Source organism: Pagrus major, chromosome 5 (assembly GCF_040436345.1).
Source record: "Pagrus major chromosome 5, Pma_NU_1.0".
Lineage (NCBI taxonomy): Eukaryota > Metazoa > Chordata > Actinopteri > Spariformes > Sparidae > Pagrus > Pagrus major.
In genome coordinates this window covers 13979868-14000990 of record NC_133219.1, presented here as the reverse complement: position 1 = coordinate 14000990, position 21123 = coordinate 13979868, and the positions used below count along the sequence as shown (strand labels likewise).

Sequence of the window (21123 nt, the reverse complement as noted above, 5' to 3'; positions counted from 1 at the left end):
GTGGTGTCGATGAGTTGAGTACAATTCTTCAGAAAGTAGAGAAGAGACATCATAAATCACAACATGAAATTGTAGCAATAGTAGAAGATGATTAGCAAATAATAAAAGTGGAGTCAAAACTTTGTAGTCTAGTCTTTGGTTTCCAAATCTCCATGCATCATTGTGTTGGCCATTCTACTTTCTCAAAATAAGCCTTACAGTTTTTCCAATCGTACACATCTCCTTTTGGACAGGATCTCACTGGGTTATTTCACCAGCGAATGTCTGGAGTTTTTTCATTCCCTCAGCCTGAGCCGCACAACAACAACAACAGTCGAGCTTCCATCAATTGCACAGCCTTGCCTGGTGTCAACAGAAGAAGCCACATGCTTCATGTGGTCGACAGTCCCGGCTGTGGAAAGAGGCTCACAGTTGCATCTGATCTCAGTGTACTCAGCTGTGCCACAGCCTCTGAAACCTCACAAAAGGAGGAACACTGTGTGTGTTTGCAACTGGTGTGTGTGTGTGGATAGGGATTACTGAGATTTTCAAGAGTACACCACCGTTCACACACCTGTTTGGGCTCATTGATTTTCAGCCACACGGATATATGTAAAACCATTGTAAACCACATGGAAATATGGTGATTTAACGTTGAATACATTATTGATGGCTTCTCTTGAAGTACAATTCATTTTGGTTTATGCAGGTGGTTGCTTGGCTTGAACTGAACATCAAAGCTCATTTACTTGTATTTACCACAACTCACTATTATAAGCCACACAAAGAAAGGCCATAAATTGACACAACGTACAGTTTGCCTGTAGAGGACTAAATCCCCCACATCTCTGTTATGTATAAGTATCATACAGTATGTCTCACTATATGACCTCCAAATGCTGATAGCTACCTGTCTGGCTGACAGATTGGGGGAATTTTAACTTTGAGCATCAGGTCAGCTATGAACCAACAGACTGAGAGAGGGATGCACTCCAGCTCCAGCTGTTTGGTTACAAAACAGCCAACAGATGGGGGCCGACAGTCAGGGGAGCAAGTTCTGGTCCAGCTGGATTGCTGGGGGATTTATTTTGTATTTCTTCTTAATTTTGGCCGAAAACATCAAAATGATTGATTTTGCTTGCTTTTTGTGCATCCAGGCTACAGATCAGTGTTTGCTTAGTATCAATAAATTGGGAATTGGATTTTATCACAAGGACACGTCAATAAATTAGTCAATGCCAGATTTTTTTCATGCTGAGAAATGAGGTTTCTGATGTTGTTGTTGTTGAAATTGAGTGTTTTTCTCTATTTGTTGGCTTGTTTTTGTGGATTTTAGGCCACAGTCCATCCACAAACCTGCTTCTTTAATGTCATGTTGATTATAAAACCTTATCTATCTATCTATCTATCTATCTATCTATCTATCTATCTATCTATCTATCTATCTATCCTGGTTTGACTTTTGCAGGTCACGTGGCATACTGTCTGGCATTTCTATTGGCCAATTCATATTAAACGAGATCCGGTCCCTTTCAAGCCTTTAGAAATACGGAAGTTAGTTCCTCCGAACGATACATTTCACCAATTATTATTGACATTTTTTAACAACGCGCTTCATTTTTTGTCACACTCTACATTTATAAACAAGACTTTATTGAACACAGTGCGTTTTGAAGTTGTTTGAGTGTGTGTTGTTTACGAGCGTTGCTGACGTATCGCGGAGGGATCGTTACTCGGCCGCTGGCTCTGGCGTGGAGCGTAATTTGAATCGCTCTCGAGCTCTCTAATCATATGAATTGTATATTAGGAAAACGTATTGAGAAATTAGTGCACTTCCTTATGACGCATTAGCCTATATGTGTTTTATATAGACAGCCTACAGTCCTGTCTTTTACCTTAAATTTACATGGTAAGTATTTAACTCGCTGTCACTCTGTTATCTTAAACACTGCCGTTCGCTAACGTCCCGTGTGAGCAGGGCTCCATGAGTCATGAGTAGCTAACTAGCTAGTGTTAGCGTTCAACACCAACAATTAGCTTTTCTTTTCTGTTTTTTTTTAGAGCTATTCGGCGATTCTGTAGTTGTTTAGCTGATACCCAACCATTCAGTTTATCATTCGTTCAATAATCGCATTCATTATGAAGCACATACTGCAAGTTAACGCTAACCTAACTTCGTGCAGTTTGTTTCATGTTACCAGGGGGTGTTTGGCTAACTATATTAGCATCCTGTCAATGTCTGGGAAACACTATCGTACTTTTTGTAACCGTCTGGAGTTTGGCATGAAATGTTGATCCAAAGTGTTGAATTCATATCATTGTTCGCTGTCGTGGCCTGCGAGCATATGACTGACTGTTGTCATCCATCTTTCCTCCAGTAACGACTGTTGGTACATGTTCTTGTGGTTCAGCTGCTCTTGAATCATAAGATGTGTTCATGTTTTCTATGCAGATGGCTACCGTGGAGAGGAAGACTAGTAGTACTGAGGGAGATCAGAAGGAGAAACTGCTGTCCCCCTCTGAAGAGGACTCTCCACCTGTTTTAAAAGACACTTCATCTCACCTGAACTTCTCTGAGCTCACACCATGTCAGTTTGGCATCTCTGTCCAGAGTTTTACCCCAGCATCATTGTCAAAAAGCAAAGGTGAGAGGACTGATCCTTTTTTGATGCTAACCTGCTGCTCCTTCATTTACATAGCCTTACATGGACTTAAGTGTTTGCTGTGGATATATTTGGCTGTTACAGTAAGGCTGTATATATATATATATATATATATATATATATATATATATATATATATATATATATATATATATACATACATATATACATATACATATATATACATATACATATACATATATATACATACTGGAAGGTTTGTTATAAACTATACAATATAAACAATCCAGAAAGAAATGAGTTACTGAAGGCACATTCTCTCCATCTTGCTCAAGAAAAGTCTCGTCTAGCACAATTAAAAGCAAGGCGGAGGTCCAACATTGGTGTCCGGGGCTCCCCAGAGACAAACTCTCTCATCTGCTTCATGGCACGGCAGAAGATGAAGACTCCACCAACCTTCAAAACTCCAGAGGTGAGATGCTCATCAGTACCCTTTTCACACTGGTCAAAAAACCAAAAACACTAATAACATCTGGCTTTTGTCCTTAATGTGAATGCATGCATTGAATCTGCATTCACTCTTGCATGAAAAATGATTTTGTAGTAGTTATGGGTGTTAATCAGCTCCAGCTCCAATCAGTTGTGATGGAAACATAACAACCGGGTTGACACCCTATTTTTCAGCCCTTGTCAGGCGTGATACTATGACGTGTGTTGACGTTAAGAACGCTGGCTTGTTAATAATTTGTACTTTTTAATTTTAAGGGAAATAATTTTCCCTTCGTCAGTGTTCGTGCAATGCCCAAGCAAAGTTCAGTTGGCGAAGAGTTTGAACAGGAGACTGAAATGAAAGATATTTTAAAAACTACTGTTGTTATGTATGTCCGTATCTTGCCAGTAGCCTGACTGGTACTGCGCATGTGCAACTCTTAGCAACTTCTGTTATCAGCTCCAGAAAAAATGTCTGAGGATGTTACTGATTGATACTTTTGATAACATGTTTAATTTCTTCTGGATGTATTCTGTAGGTTATCTGATCTGTTGGTTATCTGATCTGCTGCTTCCTCTTGTCCAGTGGGTTTGTGATGATAGACAAGACACACAAAGAAAAACAAAACAGAGAGGCAAACTAGTTTCCTGGCAATGTGAAAGGAGTCAAATGCCTACTTTTTGCGGGTTTACCCGCATTTAAATAACCTGCATATACATACTAATTTTGGTGCAAAAGTGGTACATGATGAGAAAGACTTGTACCCCTGTCACCTCATATTGGATTGTGAGGCATTGTTTTACACTCTGGATACTCTATGTGATTGTAAACTTTCTGTTTTTCTTTATCAGTCGCATGCAAGGACTGTCACTGCCACAACTACATATAGTTGTACATAAATGGCAGTGTTTCACATCTGCAGTCCATATTCACTTATGTGCACTCTTATACAGAACTTGCTTTAATCTAACAAGAACTATTTGCTGGCCAATTGACTTCACCAGATGATATTAGATGAATTGAGCTCAGATTAGCTCATTGGTTCTTGCACCAAATTCACCCACATACTTTCAAGAGACTGATTTTTTCAAAACCTTTTTAAACGTAATTTATTTTACTTTAACAAAAATGAAAATGGTAATTTCCGTCTTGTAAACAGAAGTCATTCTAAATAATGTGTTGTGGAACAACATATATCCTCCTGACCTGAGGGCAGACAGGCTATAGGACTTGCTTGTGTCCATATACAGACCTTACAAACAGCACTGAGCAGATGTGTGCAGCCATTATCAGCCTAGGAAGCACACCAAGGCAGTGTTAATATCAACAGGAGCTTTATGCATCAATCTTACTTTAATGCTGCAAATAAACAGAGCAGAACAGAAAATAATGGGGCTCCCGTTGTGACAGTGAAAGTTGAATGACAGAATGACTTCTGGCAAATGCTGTTAAATAAAGCAATATTATGTATGAGGATTGCTGTGGCGCTAAGAATTCGAGCTTGGCAGCTCGCCACATGCGAATGAATGTAGCAGAAACACAGCAGGAAAACGCACATTCTGACATAACGTATGTGTAGATCATTTAGCCAGTGTTATATACAGCATATTATCATATAAGGAGATTACTTAATCGATGTGTGCAGTGAAATCATAAGAAACCAACTGAAGCTTATAAGTATAAACCCACCATCAAACCATGCAAAGTAGAGGTCGACCAATACATTGATGTGAAAAGAAAGACAATCTTGTATGAGAAAATCTAGTTGCACATTTATTTTGCCGCTTTATTTGTCCTGACTAGTTTAAAACAGCTTGTGTGTTGGTGGACATCTTCAGTTGAATTTAATTTTTTATCACATACAGTCATTGTGGAAGTAGAAATATTACAGTTAATCATGAATAGTTCAACACTCAATAAAAAGAATGTGTATTTCCCTCAAGAGCAAGCTGGGCCCTCAAGGATGACCCAAATATTTTGACTGCAATATAACAAGCCTTAACAGAATTACAGAATTAATGTGGAGAGAAAGGTCAAACTATGTGCAAGTGTAATAATACTTAAACCCTTGTTTCACCTGCCATGTTGAGTATTTGAACATACACTGCCTGGCCATAAACAAAAGTCACCATCTCGATTTAACTAAGCAAATAGCTAAGAGCCTTCCATTGGATAATTACTGCAGTGATTAATATGTTTCAGCTGGCACCAAGTTATTTAACCCTTACTGATGCTTCTCATTTCTTAAACAATGTCTGAAGACATATCCTGTGGTTGTGGAAAAGATGTTACTGTGTTTCAGAAGGGTCAAATTATTGGCCAGCATCAAGCAGAGAAAACCACTAAGGAGATTGCTGAAACTACTAAAATTGGATTAAGAACCGTTCAACGCATCATTAAAACCTGGAAGGATAGTGGTGAAGCTCATCAAGAAATGTGGTCAGAAAATAATCTTGAATGATCGTGATTGGAGATCACTTAAACATTTGGTGAAATCAAATCATAAAAAAATCAGCAGTAGAAGTCACAGCTATATTACAGTACAAAGCCTGTGGGGGCAGTGTTATGATCTGGGGTTGATTCAGTTGGTTAGGTTCAGCAACATTATGTACCCAAAAAATGAGGTCAGCTCACTACCTGAATATACTGAATGACCAGGTTTTTCCATCAATGGATATTTTCTTCTCTGATGGCATGACAGTGCCACGATTCATCGGGCTCAAATTGTGAAAGAGTGGTTCAGGGAGCATGAGACATCATTTTCACACATGGATTGGCCACCAGAGTCCAGACCTTAACCCCATTAAGAATCTTTGGGATGTGCTGGAGAAGACTTAACGCAGCGGCCCAACTCTCCCATCATCAAAACAAGATCTTGGCCAAACATTAATGCAACTCTAGATGGAAATAAATGTTGTGACATTGCATAAGTTTATCAGAACGATGCCAAGGCAAATGCATGCAGTAATCAAAGCTTAAGGCGATCCAACAAAGTATTAGTGTGTGACTTTTTTTTATTTTTGGCCTGGCAGTGTATTACACTGCATTACTGCTTTTTATAACATTATAAAGTTAGCTCATAGAGAACTCATTAAAGTAATACCTCACCCAATATTTAATTATCAAAGACTCACACCATGTAGGCCTGAAAGCTTGTTATTAAAAGTTATTAACAGAAAACATGTTGGTCACTGTGTACTCTAATATAACAAGTCTCCATGGCGTTTAAAGTATGATAACATTTACTGACACCTCTGTACAGTAATTCACTTAACGCTGTCCTTCCTTATTTTCAGTATGTCCCCAAACAAAAATGTGCTTCACTCATTTGAAACATCTTTTAGTTGGACTAACAATAGACGACCTCTGAGTCTAACTTATTATCAATTTCTGGTGCTTTTAAAGGTCTGTATCCATTAATATTGCTGACGGACAGGAGGTGGGCACTAAAAGTTGGGGGTCTCCAACGTTTCACAGGCCAAGGACCCCTTAGCTGATAGAGAGACAGAGCAGGAACCCCTTACCACATTCTCTTGCATTTAACTGGGCGTACAATAACATGTAGGTTATTGCAGCAGTTGTAGCATGGTTAATGTTTGGTGCGTTAGCCTTAGCCTCTGCAATTTCCCAGGTGGTTTCTGAGGCCGAGGGCATGTGACAAGTCTCTTGCTTGATAAGTTACAAAACAATCCATTGTGGTTCACAAGAATTTCTGTATACTTGGGATGATTAACAAAACATAACTGGACAATATGTTACAACAATACATAGTAAGATGACTGGTTCGCCATTATGGATAGGTGTTGCACTGTGATTTAATATATGGTTAAGTAAGCTAACTTAACCATATATTAAACGAGAATTCATTGATAGACTATCGACGATGTTGTTTAAATAAAATGTTTTGGGGTTTTGGGGTTGTTTTTTGTTTTTTTGTTTTGTTTTTTTACAAATTCATCATTCCTAATAGTATTTTGGATTCATATTTGTGTGTGTTTCCAGACACATACAATTTTTGAAAAACAGACGTTCAAAATCTTATCAAACAATAATTTGACGGACCCCCTGCAGTAACTTTGAGGACCCCACAGGGGTCGCGGACCCCTTGTTGAAGACCCAGGGCTTAAGCCAATGAGTCTGCAAATGAAAAGTATATGTTGGCAAAACTATGCATATTTAGAACTTTTGAGGATATAATGGGCCGAAGGAAAGTGGTTTAAGAAGTTTCATTGGACTTGTACTTACCAGTTTTCAAGTCAGCAGGTGGTGATTTTACTATTAAAGGAATACATTCATGGTCAAATTCTGCTTGAAAGAAAGTATTCTTCTACTCTTGTGTGAATGTTAATGACAGAATATTCCCCTGCTTGAGACTTACCATGACTTGCCTGTTAGATGATGCACAGCTCAGAAAACATAATCTTCCTCGTGTGTGTGTGTGTGTGTGTGTGTGTGTGTGTGTGTGTGTGTGTGTGTGTGTGTGTGTGTGTGTGTGTGTGTGTGTGTGTGTGTGTGTGTGTGTGTGTGTGTGTGTGTGTGTGTGTGTGTGTGTGTGTGTGTGTGTGTGTGTGTGTGTGTGTGTGTGTGTAAGCAGCATGTGACAAATGCGCTGCCTCTCAGTAATACCACTTCAGTAATTTCAGAAGTCTATGAGCTGTCATGCTGCATCACTGAGCAGATATGTTTGTTTTTTGCCATCTCAACTCTCAGCTTGTCAGAAGTAGCCCCTTCCTTCCCCGGGTGGCCTCCACACTGAAGCAGAAGATGGCCTCCTTCCAGAACCTGATGGATGTGGAAGAGAGTGAGGTCTGTGATCCGATGCCAAGGCAGGACAGCAACACTGGAGGATGCATCAAGACAAGAGATTATCTGTCTGGTGAGGCTGCCTTATTGCCACAGGATTAATAGTTTCATTTCTCGATGAGGATCTATGCCATCAGGATTTCTTTATGATGTCTGGGGGCACTGTTCAAAAGTAATGGATTAATGCACAGCACAGTATAAGCCCGACTCTGACATCGTCTGACACAACAGCACTAATTTCTTCTCAGCTTGGTCAGCTTCTTAAACTGGCGAGTTTCGCAGCTGTTTGTTGCTAATGTGAGACTTTATCACCATTGCTTTGATCAAGCTGTTTTCCAAGCAGCATTTTTTATGTTTATCCAATTTGGGATTTTTTTATTTTTTTTATTTCACTGATATGTCCCCAAGTCCCATTTGTTGTTGTATGTTTATCAGATGGGAACAGCTGTGATGGAGGAAAGGAGAACCACCCACCACTGATGACACCCACACCCAGCAAGAGGAGGCGCCTAGGCCCCCTAGAACCCTGCGAGTTGGAGATTAGAGAGACCAGCGCTCCTATCCTCCACCTCAGTTTGGAGCAGGAGGTAAACTCACTCTGTCCATGTACTTACTTTACTGCCGTAAATAATTTAACTAAAAGCTTTTACCTCTTGGTTCTTGGCTTCCATTGAATCTGCTGATTATTTTTAACTCCTCTATGAATGGGAGATCTCGGTGCTACACAGCATCCTAAAAGAGGAAAACAAGCACTCTCAAGTAAGCTTAGTTTGATTTAAGTGCTTGGTATTGAGCTTTATTTATTTATCACTGCATCTTTTGGTTTAACACTTGTATCTAGTAGAGTGCAATATCAAGTTTTATGTCTTTGTGTTATTCTAAGCTCTAAAACTGCAAATCTGTATCTTCTGTATCCACAGTAGTAGTGTTGTAGCTGTGATGCTGTGAACAGAATGAAAGCAGTTTGAATTCCTTAATCATTTCCACAGGAGGATGAAGAACCAGTGACGCTGGCTGTGACAGAACGACCGCTGCCATTCAGTGAGGCTGTGGAAGAGGCCCAAGCTGTGCTTATATCCCCACTCCCTCATGTTGACCTTGAGCTCCAAGCCTGTTCCCCTGCTAAGAACCAACAGGTTAGGTCTTAATCCAGACTGCAACACACACACACATGCAGACAAAAGTTAGGAATGAATCACAGAGAAACTGATGACATTTTTAGTGATGCTTCGATGACACATGGCTTCCCACTGTGTTAATGCCATTTGAGTAACTGAATGACCAAAAAACATCTAAAACTGGTGCATAATTGACAGCACAACATGATTCAGAAAGAATTCATGCAGACATTTTAAAACTGTCGAAGTAAATTGAAGGGATGTAACATTTAAAAAAGCACACAATGTCCTGAATAAAATATGTAATGTAATGGCCTTTTGTCCACGGGCTCAGTATAATAACACTTTGGTAGCAGCATGGTGCTGATCATATATTGTATATGCTTCAACTGCAGCCACACAGTAGGTGATAACAAGGCAGACTTTAGTGTGACCCTAAAGTGCTCAGTATGTCTGATCACACAGAGCACTGGAGAGAACACACCATTTCAAGAAATGTCACAATGTCTGTGTTAAGTATTTTGTATGGTTTGAGGTGTTTTTTCTACTCTTGCCTTCTTGTTTTTACTTCCGTCTAAGATAAAGCAGCCTCAGTTTTCTGATCTGTGTTCCTACAGCTTTATCAAAACTGTATATATGGAGGTATTTGTTGTGCTAAGCTACTGCTAACCCAGCGTTTTCTATCCCTTCCCTATCACATTAAAATCACTTCTTTTATTAACTTACAGCTATAAGAAATGTAGTCTTTGTCACTTAAGTCAATGCTGACTGCTGCTGTTCAAAATAATTGCATTTTTTTCAGTGGATCAATTTTAAATGTTGCAAGAAAAGAAATGTAAAGAACACCTACCGTGAGCTGATTAGATGAATTGATTAAAATCATTTCACACTGAAGTTTCTTCCAGATTTTATGTACAAAAATTGATGCTTGTATCAGATACATTTCAGTAACATTCACTTTTACTCAACAACCTGCACTGTAAAGCTCCTTGAACTGCAGTCCAACAGAACGGGAGCTCTCATGTATTCTCTCTCAGCAGGACAGTGTCTTTGAACTCCAAAGCCCCAGCAAACCACCACCTGATGCTCCTGCAGCGGCTTCACCAGCTTGGCCCACATCCTCCTTCTGCATCCCCTCTCTGCCTTCTCTGCTGGAGATGAAGCCCACAGGTAAACACACAGTGCTCTCAGTGACCATGCAAGAGTAACTGGCCTTTTATCTTGGATTAGCCCTGCCTTTGAGGCTCGGTGTATGTAGTAAGCTTGATGCAGTTCATCCAGGCTACATACCAGGAGAGTGTCTGGGTTGATTTTTGTAGAGAGGAAATTCACATTAACTAACATGTTTTGAGTATTCTGTGTTGAAGAACACTGTTTTTGCTAGAAGGGGAGTGTAAATGGTTTACATGAAATGCCAGTGTTAATATCAAATAATAGAGACTAAAATTGGATGACAGTTGTGCATTATGGGGACCAGCACCCATTTTAGGGATTGGTAAACTCAGTTGTCCGAATATTGGTACCACAGTTTTACCACATATTAATAAACACCAAGAACCATGTCAACAATCTAAGAGATTATAGCAAAGTAGCCTTACTTTCTGCCTCTTCATACAGTGTGTAAATAGAGCAACAAAAGGTCGGTGCTTTATTTATGCATTCAAGGTTTTACTATCTTCGTAGGAGAGGATGACTCCACAGGGACATCCAAGGTTAAGAACAAGAAAAAGAGCGTGCGCTTCGGCGTTCCGCTCTCTCCTGAGTTCTTTGATAAGAACCTGCCCCCCAGCACCCCGTTACAGAAGGGGGGCACACCGGCCCGAGCACCCACACCAGGTGGGAGCTTAAAGCTGCGCTCATTGCTGAAGACACCGCAGAGGGGTGAATCCCAAACACCAGAAGCCCAGCCAGACCTCAACAGCCCCACAGTGTTTGGTGCCTCGCCTACACTTGCAATGCCTCGCAACCGCAGGATGCAGTCTGTGGGAGAAGACAGTGAGGAGAAGGATGGAAAGGTAGACAAGATGGCAGATAATGTTTCTGTAATGTTAGCATGGTGTTCATACAGGGCTTTACCTGTCTATTTTGTTTTGCTTGTGGTCAGTTTTTTTCTCTTACTTGTAAATTATAGCTGGGAAAAATTCAGAAGAGTTATGTTGTTAATATTATTTACAAAAAACAGGATATGACCCACCATTTGTTCTCCTTTATTTTCTGGTCATAGATTGTTTTCCCTTCAATGGAGGAGATTGACTCTGCTGTGACATGTGATACAGGTTGGTTATAACAGTTTATTTACAATGAGAGTAATAACTTACTGTCGTAAGAAGAGTGCAGTCTGTTCGTATGATGACAGCTCTTTCCATTTGTTGCATTTTCAGAATGCACATGGGACACCGAGCCGTTGAATTTAAACACCGCTTTCCATGAGGAGTCTCTTTCTCAGAGTTTGACAGGTGAACTGCTGTCATACATCTCCATTTTCTCCTTTCATTGTCACTTAACTTTATGTCTGCACCTCTCATGTTCACTGCTGTCTTCTGACACATACTACTGTGTCAAGCTATAAGACAAAACAGAAAGGATGTTTCAGTCTGGTGTGTGTGTCTCAGCTCAGGCTTCTCATTTCAAATCAGCTTAAGAAACTAAGCTAGTTGCCATTCTACTACAGGAAAGGTACAATATATGGGAGGTCAAATTGATAAACATGTTAAACCAGTGTGTGCAAGTATTTAAGATGGTAGAGGGCCTTAATCATTTGGATTCAGCTGTCCCAAAGTCGAGTGAAATGTAGTCTCTGTTCATCACCATTTACCATGCTACCGTACACTCAAACATTAGTATTTTCAACTGTAGCTCTAACTCCAACCCTTTCCTCAGAGTCTGACACTAAGCCCAGCATAACCTCCCAGATGGATGCCCAAAATGAGTTGACATCTTTGCCAGAGCAGGAAAAGCAACTTGAAGCTCCAGCCCAAACTAGAAACCGAAGAAAAAAGGTCTGTCTGTTACTAACATAGCTTTATTTATTTTATCTTAATTTCTTTTCAGTAATTCCCATACTGTGAAATTTCTATTTCAGACACCTAAAACTTTTTAAATCTCCTCTATAGCGGCCAAGACCAGAGCTTGAATCCAGCAGCGAGGCTCCAGCTCGCTCCAGCAGTCGAAAGAGAAAGGTCTGCTACCACAAACTGCTTTCAGCTTGATCTCACTTGTACAAATCTCCATTAACCAGACGAGATTGTCTCTTTTATAATTTAGGGGTCATAACATGCTCCCATCTAATCTACTGTTTAATTCCACTGGATCTGAACTTAATCACATCAGAGTATATCCACTTTATGTGTGTGAGAGAGTGTGGCGACGGTCTATATAACGTATCCTCACGCCAACTCTGTGTTCCCCCAGCAGCCAGAGGAGAGCGAACCTGTGAAGAGGTCGACACGCTCTGCTGCCAAGTCAGCCTCTGGGAAGATAAAGGTGAGCTGGCTGAGTCGGCTCGTTTGATTTCTCTTTACACCACTTCACTGAAGTATCTGCAGACATGGAGCTTATAGCTGCACAGTGTAACTACCAGTTACTTTGGCTGAAAACGCTTGATGTACAGTATGTTTATATGCCACCACAGATTTATCATCCTCAATACAGGATTATAGATAATGGGAATTCCATTATTAAATCAATTAATACATAATGTGGTATTAAGTTGTGCGTGAGTGGGGAATCAGCGCTGCTGTCACAGATGACGGTACAGAGCAGTTAGACAAGGCTGAAAGATAATTTGCTTTTTTACTTGGTTATTAAGACTCGTATGGTCATGGTTTTTTGTTGTTATTGTCAACAAATCTCACTGAAAGAACCAAACCAACAATTAATTAATCTCATGATTGCACTTAAATGTTGTTTTTTATGTTTGTTTTTAATGTTCTTTTATACGAGCCTGTCAAAGAATTTCTGTCACTCATGACAGACAATAAAATCTATCTATCTAAACACCTTTGACTGCCTACCCTGCCTGTGGCTCTCAGCCTTTCCTCCCTACTTGCAGTTGAAAAATAAATACCAAATATAAACTTTAATTTTAGAAAAAACAAATTTAACTCACAAGTATTGTGCTTTTAATAAACATGAACTCTGACAAGGTTCAAGGTCATTTGTGATTAAACAGCACAGGGTTGCATAACAAAATTAACATTTGTAAACTCCTTCATGCTAAACAAATTACAGAGTGTGTGTGTGTGTGTGTGTGTGTGTGTGTATATATGTGTATGTGTGTATATGTGTATATATATATGTGTGTGTGTGTATGTATGTGTATATATATATATATATATATATATATATATATATATATATATATATATATATATATATATATATATATATATATATATATATATATATATATATAAATAATGTGTGTGTTACAGTATTTGACAGTATTTCTGCCATGCAGTGCATGTTTCACAAGTAAAGCCAAAAAACTGACGGTCATAAAACAAAAATGTAACATCATCTTCATGCACCACCTTTGCTTTAGGTAAATAATGAATTATTAAATAAACTAATTTCAGTGACTGATTTGTTGCACTAGTGAGTATGTCCAGCAGCAGGACGGTGTATGTGGAATCAACTCAAAATAACCTACAGTACCCATGTTCATAATGCAGGAGCATGTCACACAGTACATCAGTGTGGCTCATTGATGCATTTGAATAGTCTCTTAGACAACAATGGAGCTCTCTGGCACAGATGAAAAGAACAGGCTGTGGATACACACACAATACTTGTTAGTAGGATTCCTTTTTTTTAGTGTTTTCATTATATTTGTTAACAATGAAAGAAATATAGAATATCAGCAGCCTGATCCTTTTAAACCATTCAGACAAGATTAATTAATAAAAGGGATAATCCAGAGTAATACAGCTGATGAGTCACAAGAGCTCTGCTTCTCTCTAACTGCACTGCACACATTGTTCTGGATGGAAGTTTATCCAGTGCTTCAGTACAGCAGGTTCTGTGTCGTTGGCAAAACATTCCCCTGTGCATCAAACAAGTTGGTTAAAGGCAGTCTGCAGTCTGGATAGCTGTAGCTCTTCCTTACTGTAGCTCATACTGCAACAGTCCATTTACTGTGCTTGTAGTATTTGGCTCAATCAACAGCTTAGAAGTTGTAGTCAAATTAGGTAAGCCAAATAGCTTTCAGTTCTATCATTTCACGCTGCAGGATGTGGGCTGATGAAATGTAATTAAATCAGTGAGTAAATACTCCACTGATCCGCTGTACAGCACAAGGTGTCACTCAAGTGGGACCCTAGTTATCAGAAGTTAAAACGAAATTGAATTAATACCACCTCAAACATGAAACGGTACATGCCAAAGGGTTTATCTTGATGCATAATATATTTGATCACTGTGTTAGTGAAGGGGAGTAAGTGACATTTTCTCCAATAGTGTGTGCAATGTAAAATTATCTGAGCTCCTGTAGAGAAGATGCTTAAACTATAAACTGTATGATTAAAGTAATGTTTTGTTTGTAATAACTGTGCTGTTAAGTTTGTATTTCACAGTAAATGTTATTATTAAGTAATCCCCAGTTGTAGAATCAATCAGTGCAGTATCGATTACATGTAGAAGAAATAATCACTCTGCATCATCTCATCAAGTGTGTTCTTTTTACCAGCTAACAACAAAATTCAGTCGACACTGATACATCTGTATAAATCTTTGTAACGGTGCAGATTTCTCTCCACAGATGACCTCCACAGCAAGACGTCAGTGGAGCAAGGACGTAGACCGTTCCCTGTACAGCTCTCGGGCGTATGCCTCAAAGAACCCCACCTTAAGTCCCATCACAGAGAGGTTGTCCTTGATCAACCAGTCTCCAGCAATACAGCAGACTCCCTCCACGAGCTGCACAGGTAAAACATATAGGCAATTACCAACATTATCTTATAGTAATAGGTCATTATGGATTTTGCTTTTGTGATATTGGGTGGGGGGAAAAAACTGTGTAATCCCTGATTCCTGAAAAGTTCAAACTTGATGGGGTTAGTTCACTCCTGTTATGTACTCATTTCTCCCAACAGCCCCAAATCATGAGAACCACTTGAACCCTGAGATGACTAACGACAGTCAAGCAACAGCTGACCCCACTGTGATAGATGCCTCAAAAAGTTCTTCTGAAGATTCCATCTCATCTCCCAACTCGAGTAAAGATAGCACCGCAGGGAAGAGCAGGAGGCTGTCTGGCCCAAGGCTCGGAGGGACAGGACTGAAGAAGAGGAAGGTCAGTGTTGCTGAACTGCAGACTGGAGGAGAGATGGAGGAACACCGTGAAGACCAATCCACTACAAACTTGGAGGTATGCAGGGAAACCCTGCTGACCCACACTGTACCTGAACAGGGAGGGGCTGACACTGAACTTAATGCCCAGACTTCTGCAGCTACACACTGCACAGACTCGGAGGGAAAATTAGAATGTAATGGCAGTGTGGATGCACCCTCCTCAGACTGCCCACCTTCAGGTGAGGAGTCCAACAATGCAGAGCCAGCACAGGGAATACCCAACAGGAGGAGCTCTGCAAACAGCTCACATCTACAGGAGCAGGGGAACCCGGCAGAGGAGCACCAAACGAGCCATGAAGCGGAGGAGAAGCCTGCAGCTGGCCAGCAGGAGAACACCATCAGGTCAAGCTCCAATAGTCAAGAAGAGGATGGAGCAGCCAGTTTAGACCTGGCCCCCTGGCAGGCTGACTTTAATTTTGAGGATGTGTTCAAACCTGTGGCCACTAGAGGGCAGCGCTCTGTACGGCGCAGCCTGAGGAACCACAGCAATGCAGAGCACAGTGCAGGTCTCGCCTGGCTGCCTTGGACCTCCCCAGACTCCGGTAAAGAGGCCCGCAGGAGGACCAGAGGGAGACGACTCAGCGCTGCTCCTCCTGTCCAGCCTTCACTCCCTGAGGAGACACTAGATGAGGCCTCATGAGACTTTTAAATGAATGAACTAAGATGAAAGGGCGATATCTGATACATCAATTCCACCTATATACAGACCTGCCCTGTTTTCTTGAAATTAAACAGAGACTTTACAAAGAACAGGCTGATTGTTTTTATAAGAGCTAAAACATTGATGCTTTTATTCCCAGTGAATTATTAGAGCTGACTGGTAATTTGTAGCCAGTTTCCCTCCACTAACCAAAGCCAGTCAATACACTGAGAGCCAAATCATCTCTGCTGACCACCTCTTGATCAATATCCAACCACTCAGCTGGTAATCACAGTGCATCTTCAGTCTCACTCTCCAAAGTCACTGGATCGTGCATCTCCAAGTCAATATCCACTCTTTATGGATAGATGAAGATGGCCGTATTGCATTCACCATCTGTCAGGCGAGGCTGAGGCGGGTGAAACAATAGAATAGTAATTGAGGGAGAAAATGTGACTTACCGATAGAAGTCTAATTAATAGACTCAAACAGTTCTGTTTATTTATGGATGTTGGAATGGTTTTGTTTTTAATTTTGGGTCTTTTTTTTCCCCAAACTGAACTGTCTGGAAGCGGTTCCTGCCTTTTTATTATCTGAACTTTTAATGGATGATTTCAATATACTGTCACTGATTAATAGTAATAGCCAGATTGAAACTGTCTTCTACATTGCATCAAATTAATAATAAGTAATGTGTTCTCTGTGAGTTCCCTGAAATGTCCAAATGTACCCTGCTAGACTCCGATTCTGATTAAATGCTTTGGTTGCATGTAAAGACACCTCATTAGATTAAATTGTGTTCATTTAACCACATGATTTAGACTCATTTGCAAGGAATTCATCCAGATAATAAAACAGCCGCTATCTCCACAAATGTGACATTCCAGCTGTGTGGTCAGTTCACATCCAAGTGCAGCTGCTTTTCCTTTTGCATAAACCAGGACCTTCTGCCATAACTGAACACATCGCTGCGATAAATTACCATTCTGATCTACACTTTGAACACAGCCAAATGTGTGGAAGTAAATTGACCTCTAACCTCAGATTCCACCACTAACAGATTCAAATCAGCTGCTCTTTACCGTCTCCATTCATCTGTCAGAGAGGACCGGATGGAGCAGTTACAAATTGAGTTTCAAATTCAGTTCACATAGGAATATTGGCTCCCAGAATGATGCATGACTGTAATCTATCCATCACTGGGTAATTGACTCTCTCCTTTTACATCAAGTCGAAGTCACTTGGCTGAAGGACACCAGAGGTTTCTTGGTCTGAGCGCGTGCCAAGGACTCTTCTGTATTCCCACTAGAAGACAAATGGATAGAATCATATAGCCGCTAATGCAGTTCTGGACGTACGCAGTGGGGCTACTGTGCCATCTGGTGGTGGAGCTGAAGAGCTGCAGTCACCAGTTTCTCATCTGTCAACTTGATCAAGTGTGAGGAGATGAAAGCAGTCACAGGAACTGATGTTATCATCAGCACAGGAAATAATGTGCTAGATGCACATTCGTAAATGTCAAAGGGGGTTTTGTTGGGTGTTGCTGCTGAACGAGAATCACTTCTGCTTTGTGTGTGCCTGTGTGTTTTTATTCAAAGCATCATGTGCTCGTGTTATGACCGGCTGATTTTAAAACTTGTAACTGGGAGCATCTTTGTGAATAGGCTGTTTTATTGTGTGAGCGCACAGCCAAACTGCTGCTCCTCTATACCAGAGGGTGTGGGGTGTGTTTTGTGTCAGAGAGAGAGAGCGGGAGAGTGTGTGTGTGTGTGTGTGTGTGTGTGTGTGTGTGTGTGTGTGTGTGTGTGTGTGTGTGTGTGTGTGTGTGTGTGTGTGTGTGTGTGTGTGTGTGTGTGTGTGTGTGTGTGTGTGTGTGTGTGTGTGTGTGTGTGTGTGTGTGTGTGAGGGGTGTGAAGCCGAAGCCCCTGTCCCTGGCAGACGGGCATAGTGAAGACGGCTTAACACAAGAACAATGGGGTCCTTTGACCAAAACGACGCCCCCAAGACATGTGGCCTCCTGTCACCGTGGCAACCCCCCATGGGACAGGGAGCGGGCTGACAGCTGGAGAGGAGGACTTACAAAAATGGAGTCCATTTCTTTCCACTGAAGCTCCCCTGCTCTATATCTTTTCTCTCTTCCTCTGCTTGAGAGCCTTATGAATGTGGGTTACGTCTCATTTTACTGCTTCATGTGTTTGACCTTATGAGCCTGACTCCAGCCCAACCAACTCCTCCAGACAAAAAAAAAAAAAAAAAAAAACGAGTTGGAGGGACCACAGTAAATCAAGTCTTTATGGGCTCTTGCTGCTGTCAGTAACGAGAGAGCATTGATCTCATTGACAAATATGGGGCTGAGCCACGAGATTTCACACTCACTGTACACTTGATTTTACGCCTCATTTTAAAACGGATGAGCACTTTCTGTACAGACACAAAGAGGCATAATCAGTTATTTGTACTTCCAGATTTAGAGACTTTCGTGTTTCAATTAGTTAATTAGTAGCTGAATGGCATTAAGTTGTCCCGCTGCCTCGGTCCTTTTCTGCTCTCAGTGCTGTGAGCCCCCTATTATTGATGCTCAGAGGCGCGCTCTCTAAGCCCTGCACATTTCTCCTATGGAGCTAAAGACAGCAGGAGGAGGGCAACAAACAAAGGCAGGACAACAACAAGAGACCCTCCAGCTACTCTCAGTTTGGTTTTCTGTCACAGTGTGTGTGCATGCTACAGCTGCGGCCGGCTCAGACCTGCTTCAAACAGCTGCCTCTACGTGCAGCACACAGACCTCAGACAGCAAGGTGTTCGATGGATTTTAGTGTTTAGTTGAAAAGTGCTACATAGTTTATTGGGGACGTCCATCATGTATGCAGCAAGCACATCCACGCTGTCAATGCAACTGCTGTACTGGAACCACTTTAGCCATTAATCATTTTGTATTAGACAAGAGCCTGACTGTCTCATCACAAGCAGTCTTGTGATTTACGGATTGGTTTTCTAGCAATATAAAGCATATATCTAAACTCTTTGCTTTAGTTTTTCAACTTCTTAAATGCCCAATGGGCAGGATTTAGGGAGGATCTATTGGCAGAGATGGAATATAATATTTATAACTATGTTTTCATTAATGTATCATCACCTGAAGCTAATAATCGTGTTAGAATGTTTAATGTCGGTGTTGGAGGAAAACCTTAGAATGAGTTTTTTATGTTTACAGAGGCAGCAGGTCCTCTTCCTCGGGCTCCACCATATGTCTACAGTAGGAAAGAATGGATTAAACATACACTGGCTTTAGAAGATGGCCCTTTGCACTTTCAGCAGCAACTGTAGTGGAGGATGAGATGAGGGGTGTTGAGTTAGTTGCAATTTGCAACCACATCGCTAGATGCCGCTAACAGCCGGGCGACCGGTGCTCATGTAAATACGTAAGAGCACAGCTGCAGCAGCACGTCATCTAGAGATTCTCTGTCATGCCCGCAGTTCTCAGCAAAAATATATCTGAAAACGATCTGTGGACAGTCGTCAATATCACACCAGTCACCTTCACTACTGTTTCAATGTCTGTATCTGTGGAATGTCACAGAAAAGAATACACACAGCAGGTGAAGGGCAGTATTTTTCCGGTGCACTCTTTTTCTTTCTCTTGTTCTTCCTCTCCCTCTTCATTCATCATCATTTTCATTGATCATATCAAAGGCAAACTCCATGTAGAAAGATAGAGCTGGCAGCAGCAGTAACAGTCATCACATGCCACTCGCACAGGACATGTGGCCTGACCATAAGTCCTACACACTGGACCTTTTAGATTATTAAGCTTTCAAATCAAAAATCAAATCAATCTTATTTATATAGCCCAAAATCACAATCACATTGCCTCAGTGGGCTTTACAATATGTACAGTGAACGACATCCTCTGTCCCTAGACCCGCAATTCGAGGATTGATAGAATCAAGAGAATAGAGTCAATCTATATTTAAAGCTTCACGGGCATTTTCATTAGTCTCCATTAAAGTACATAAAAGCCTCCAGTGTCTCCAGAAGGCGCTTCTTGAAGTCTGATTAAGTAATGTCATCTGAGTCTTTGTCAGTTACAAGTTCCACAATGTAAAAAAGTCATGTAGCATTGTGGGTAATGTAAGTATCTGATTTTGAATAAGAATGCATATACACTGGTTCAGCTGCATCAGTTTTGATTCTTTGTTTTCCTCCTTTAAGTCAGTCATGTAGCTGCATGAATTTGCTCTGATAAAAGCAAACTGCTCAGATTAAAAGGAAACCCAACAAGTGTCTCAGAGCAACGTGTTGTTTCATATCGAGCCTGCAGAACAGCTTCAATGCTCTTTGTCAGACCGTAGATTATTCCAATCTGGGGAGCTCTACTGGAGGAATGAACGTCCTCTCCTCTAAAAGATCCTCCTGCGTTTGGATCAGGTGACATTTTCTTGAGAAATTGTCTTTATTGTGCTATAAATAAGAAGAGTGCTCCAGGAGTGTAAGCAACTTCATGTTGGTTTACCATGTCTGCAAGAGCTTTTTTAAAGTGCTGTCAGGCCTGTCACTGTCTCCAGGTTTCTGCTTTATCTGGGAACGCATGCAGAGTGAGGCCAGAGGAGGAAGAAGGAGACAACTGGTAACATCCTGTTTGTGTCAGGAAGAACAGGATTTATGGTAAATAGGCCTTTTTTTCGCACGGGCACTAACAACACTGTTGGTATTCTGGGTAACAGCGTTGCAGATTAATGAGGCCATCAGTCATTATCACTTCAGTCTCGGTTGTTAATAAAATGATGTGCAGTGTTTCAATGCCACATGATTAACTGGACAATGATATATATTTTAAAGGGGCATTGTGTAGCTTTGGAGAAGAAATTCAAACGAGTGATAGTTACATGAGATAATAACACAAACTCAAATATTCAGTTGTTCCATAACTGAATAAACAAGCTGTTCTCAGAGGAAAATAAGGTCCCCAGAGTACTGTTTGAAGCTAGAAAGGTGGCAGGGTCCGCCAAATTAAGTAAAACAGTATGAAGCTGTGTTGTCCTTTAAGGTCAGTTTGTTTATTCAGTCATGAAAACAAAGAGAGATTGTTTATTTAGGTTGTTTAGACATTAAAAAAAAATC

At 40.8% G+C, this 21123-nt stretch overlaps 1 protein-coding gene across 3 annotated transcripts; it reads left to right on the top strand.

Annotated features, from left to right (window-relative positions):
- The first annotated feature begins 1710 nt into the window (after positions 1-1710).
- Positions 1711-17345, top strand: cdca2 (cell division cycle associated 2). 3 transcript variants are annotated; one of them, XM_073465461.1, is made up of 15 exons: positions 1711-1888; positions 2432-2624; positions 2939-3075; positions 7804-7969; positions 8332-8483; positions 8886-9032; positions 10052-10184; positions 10698-11029; positions 11239-11290; positions 11396-11470; positions 11895-12013; positions 12128-12193; positions 12429-12497; positions 14773-14938; positions 15107-17345. In XM_073465461.1, exons 1-15 carry the CDS (start codon positions 1886-1888, stop codon positions 16003-16005), a joined length of 2709 nt encoding a protein of 902 aa, XP_073321562.1. In that variant the 5' UTR covers positions 1711-1885; the 3' UTR covers positions 16006-17345. The 3 variants fall into 3 exon arrangements, with proteins under 3 accessions (XP_073321562.1, XP_073321560.1, XP_073321561.1); XM_073465459.1 differs by having other exon boundaries at positions 1712-1888; positions 12426-12497; XM_073465460.1 differs by having other exon boundaries at positions 1714-1888; positions 10055-10184; positions 12426-12497; positions 15107-17344.
- Positions 17346-21123: the final 3778 nt, after the last annotated feature.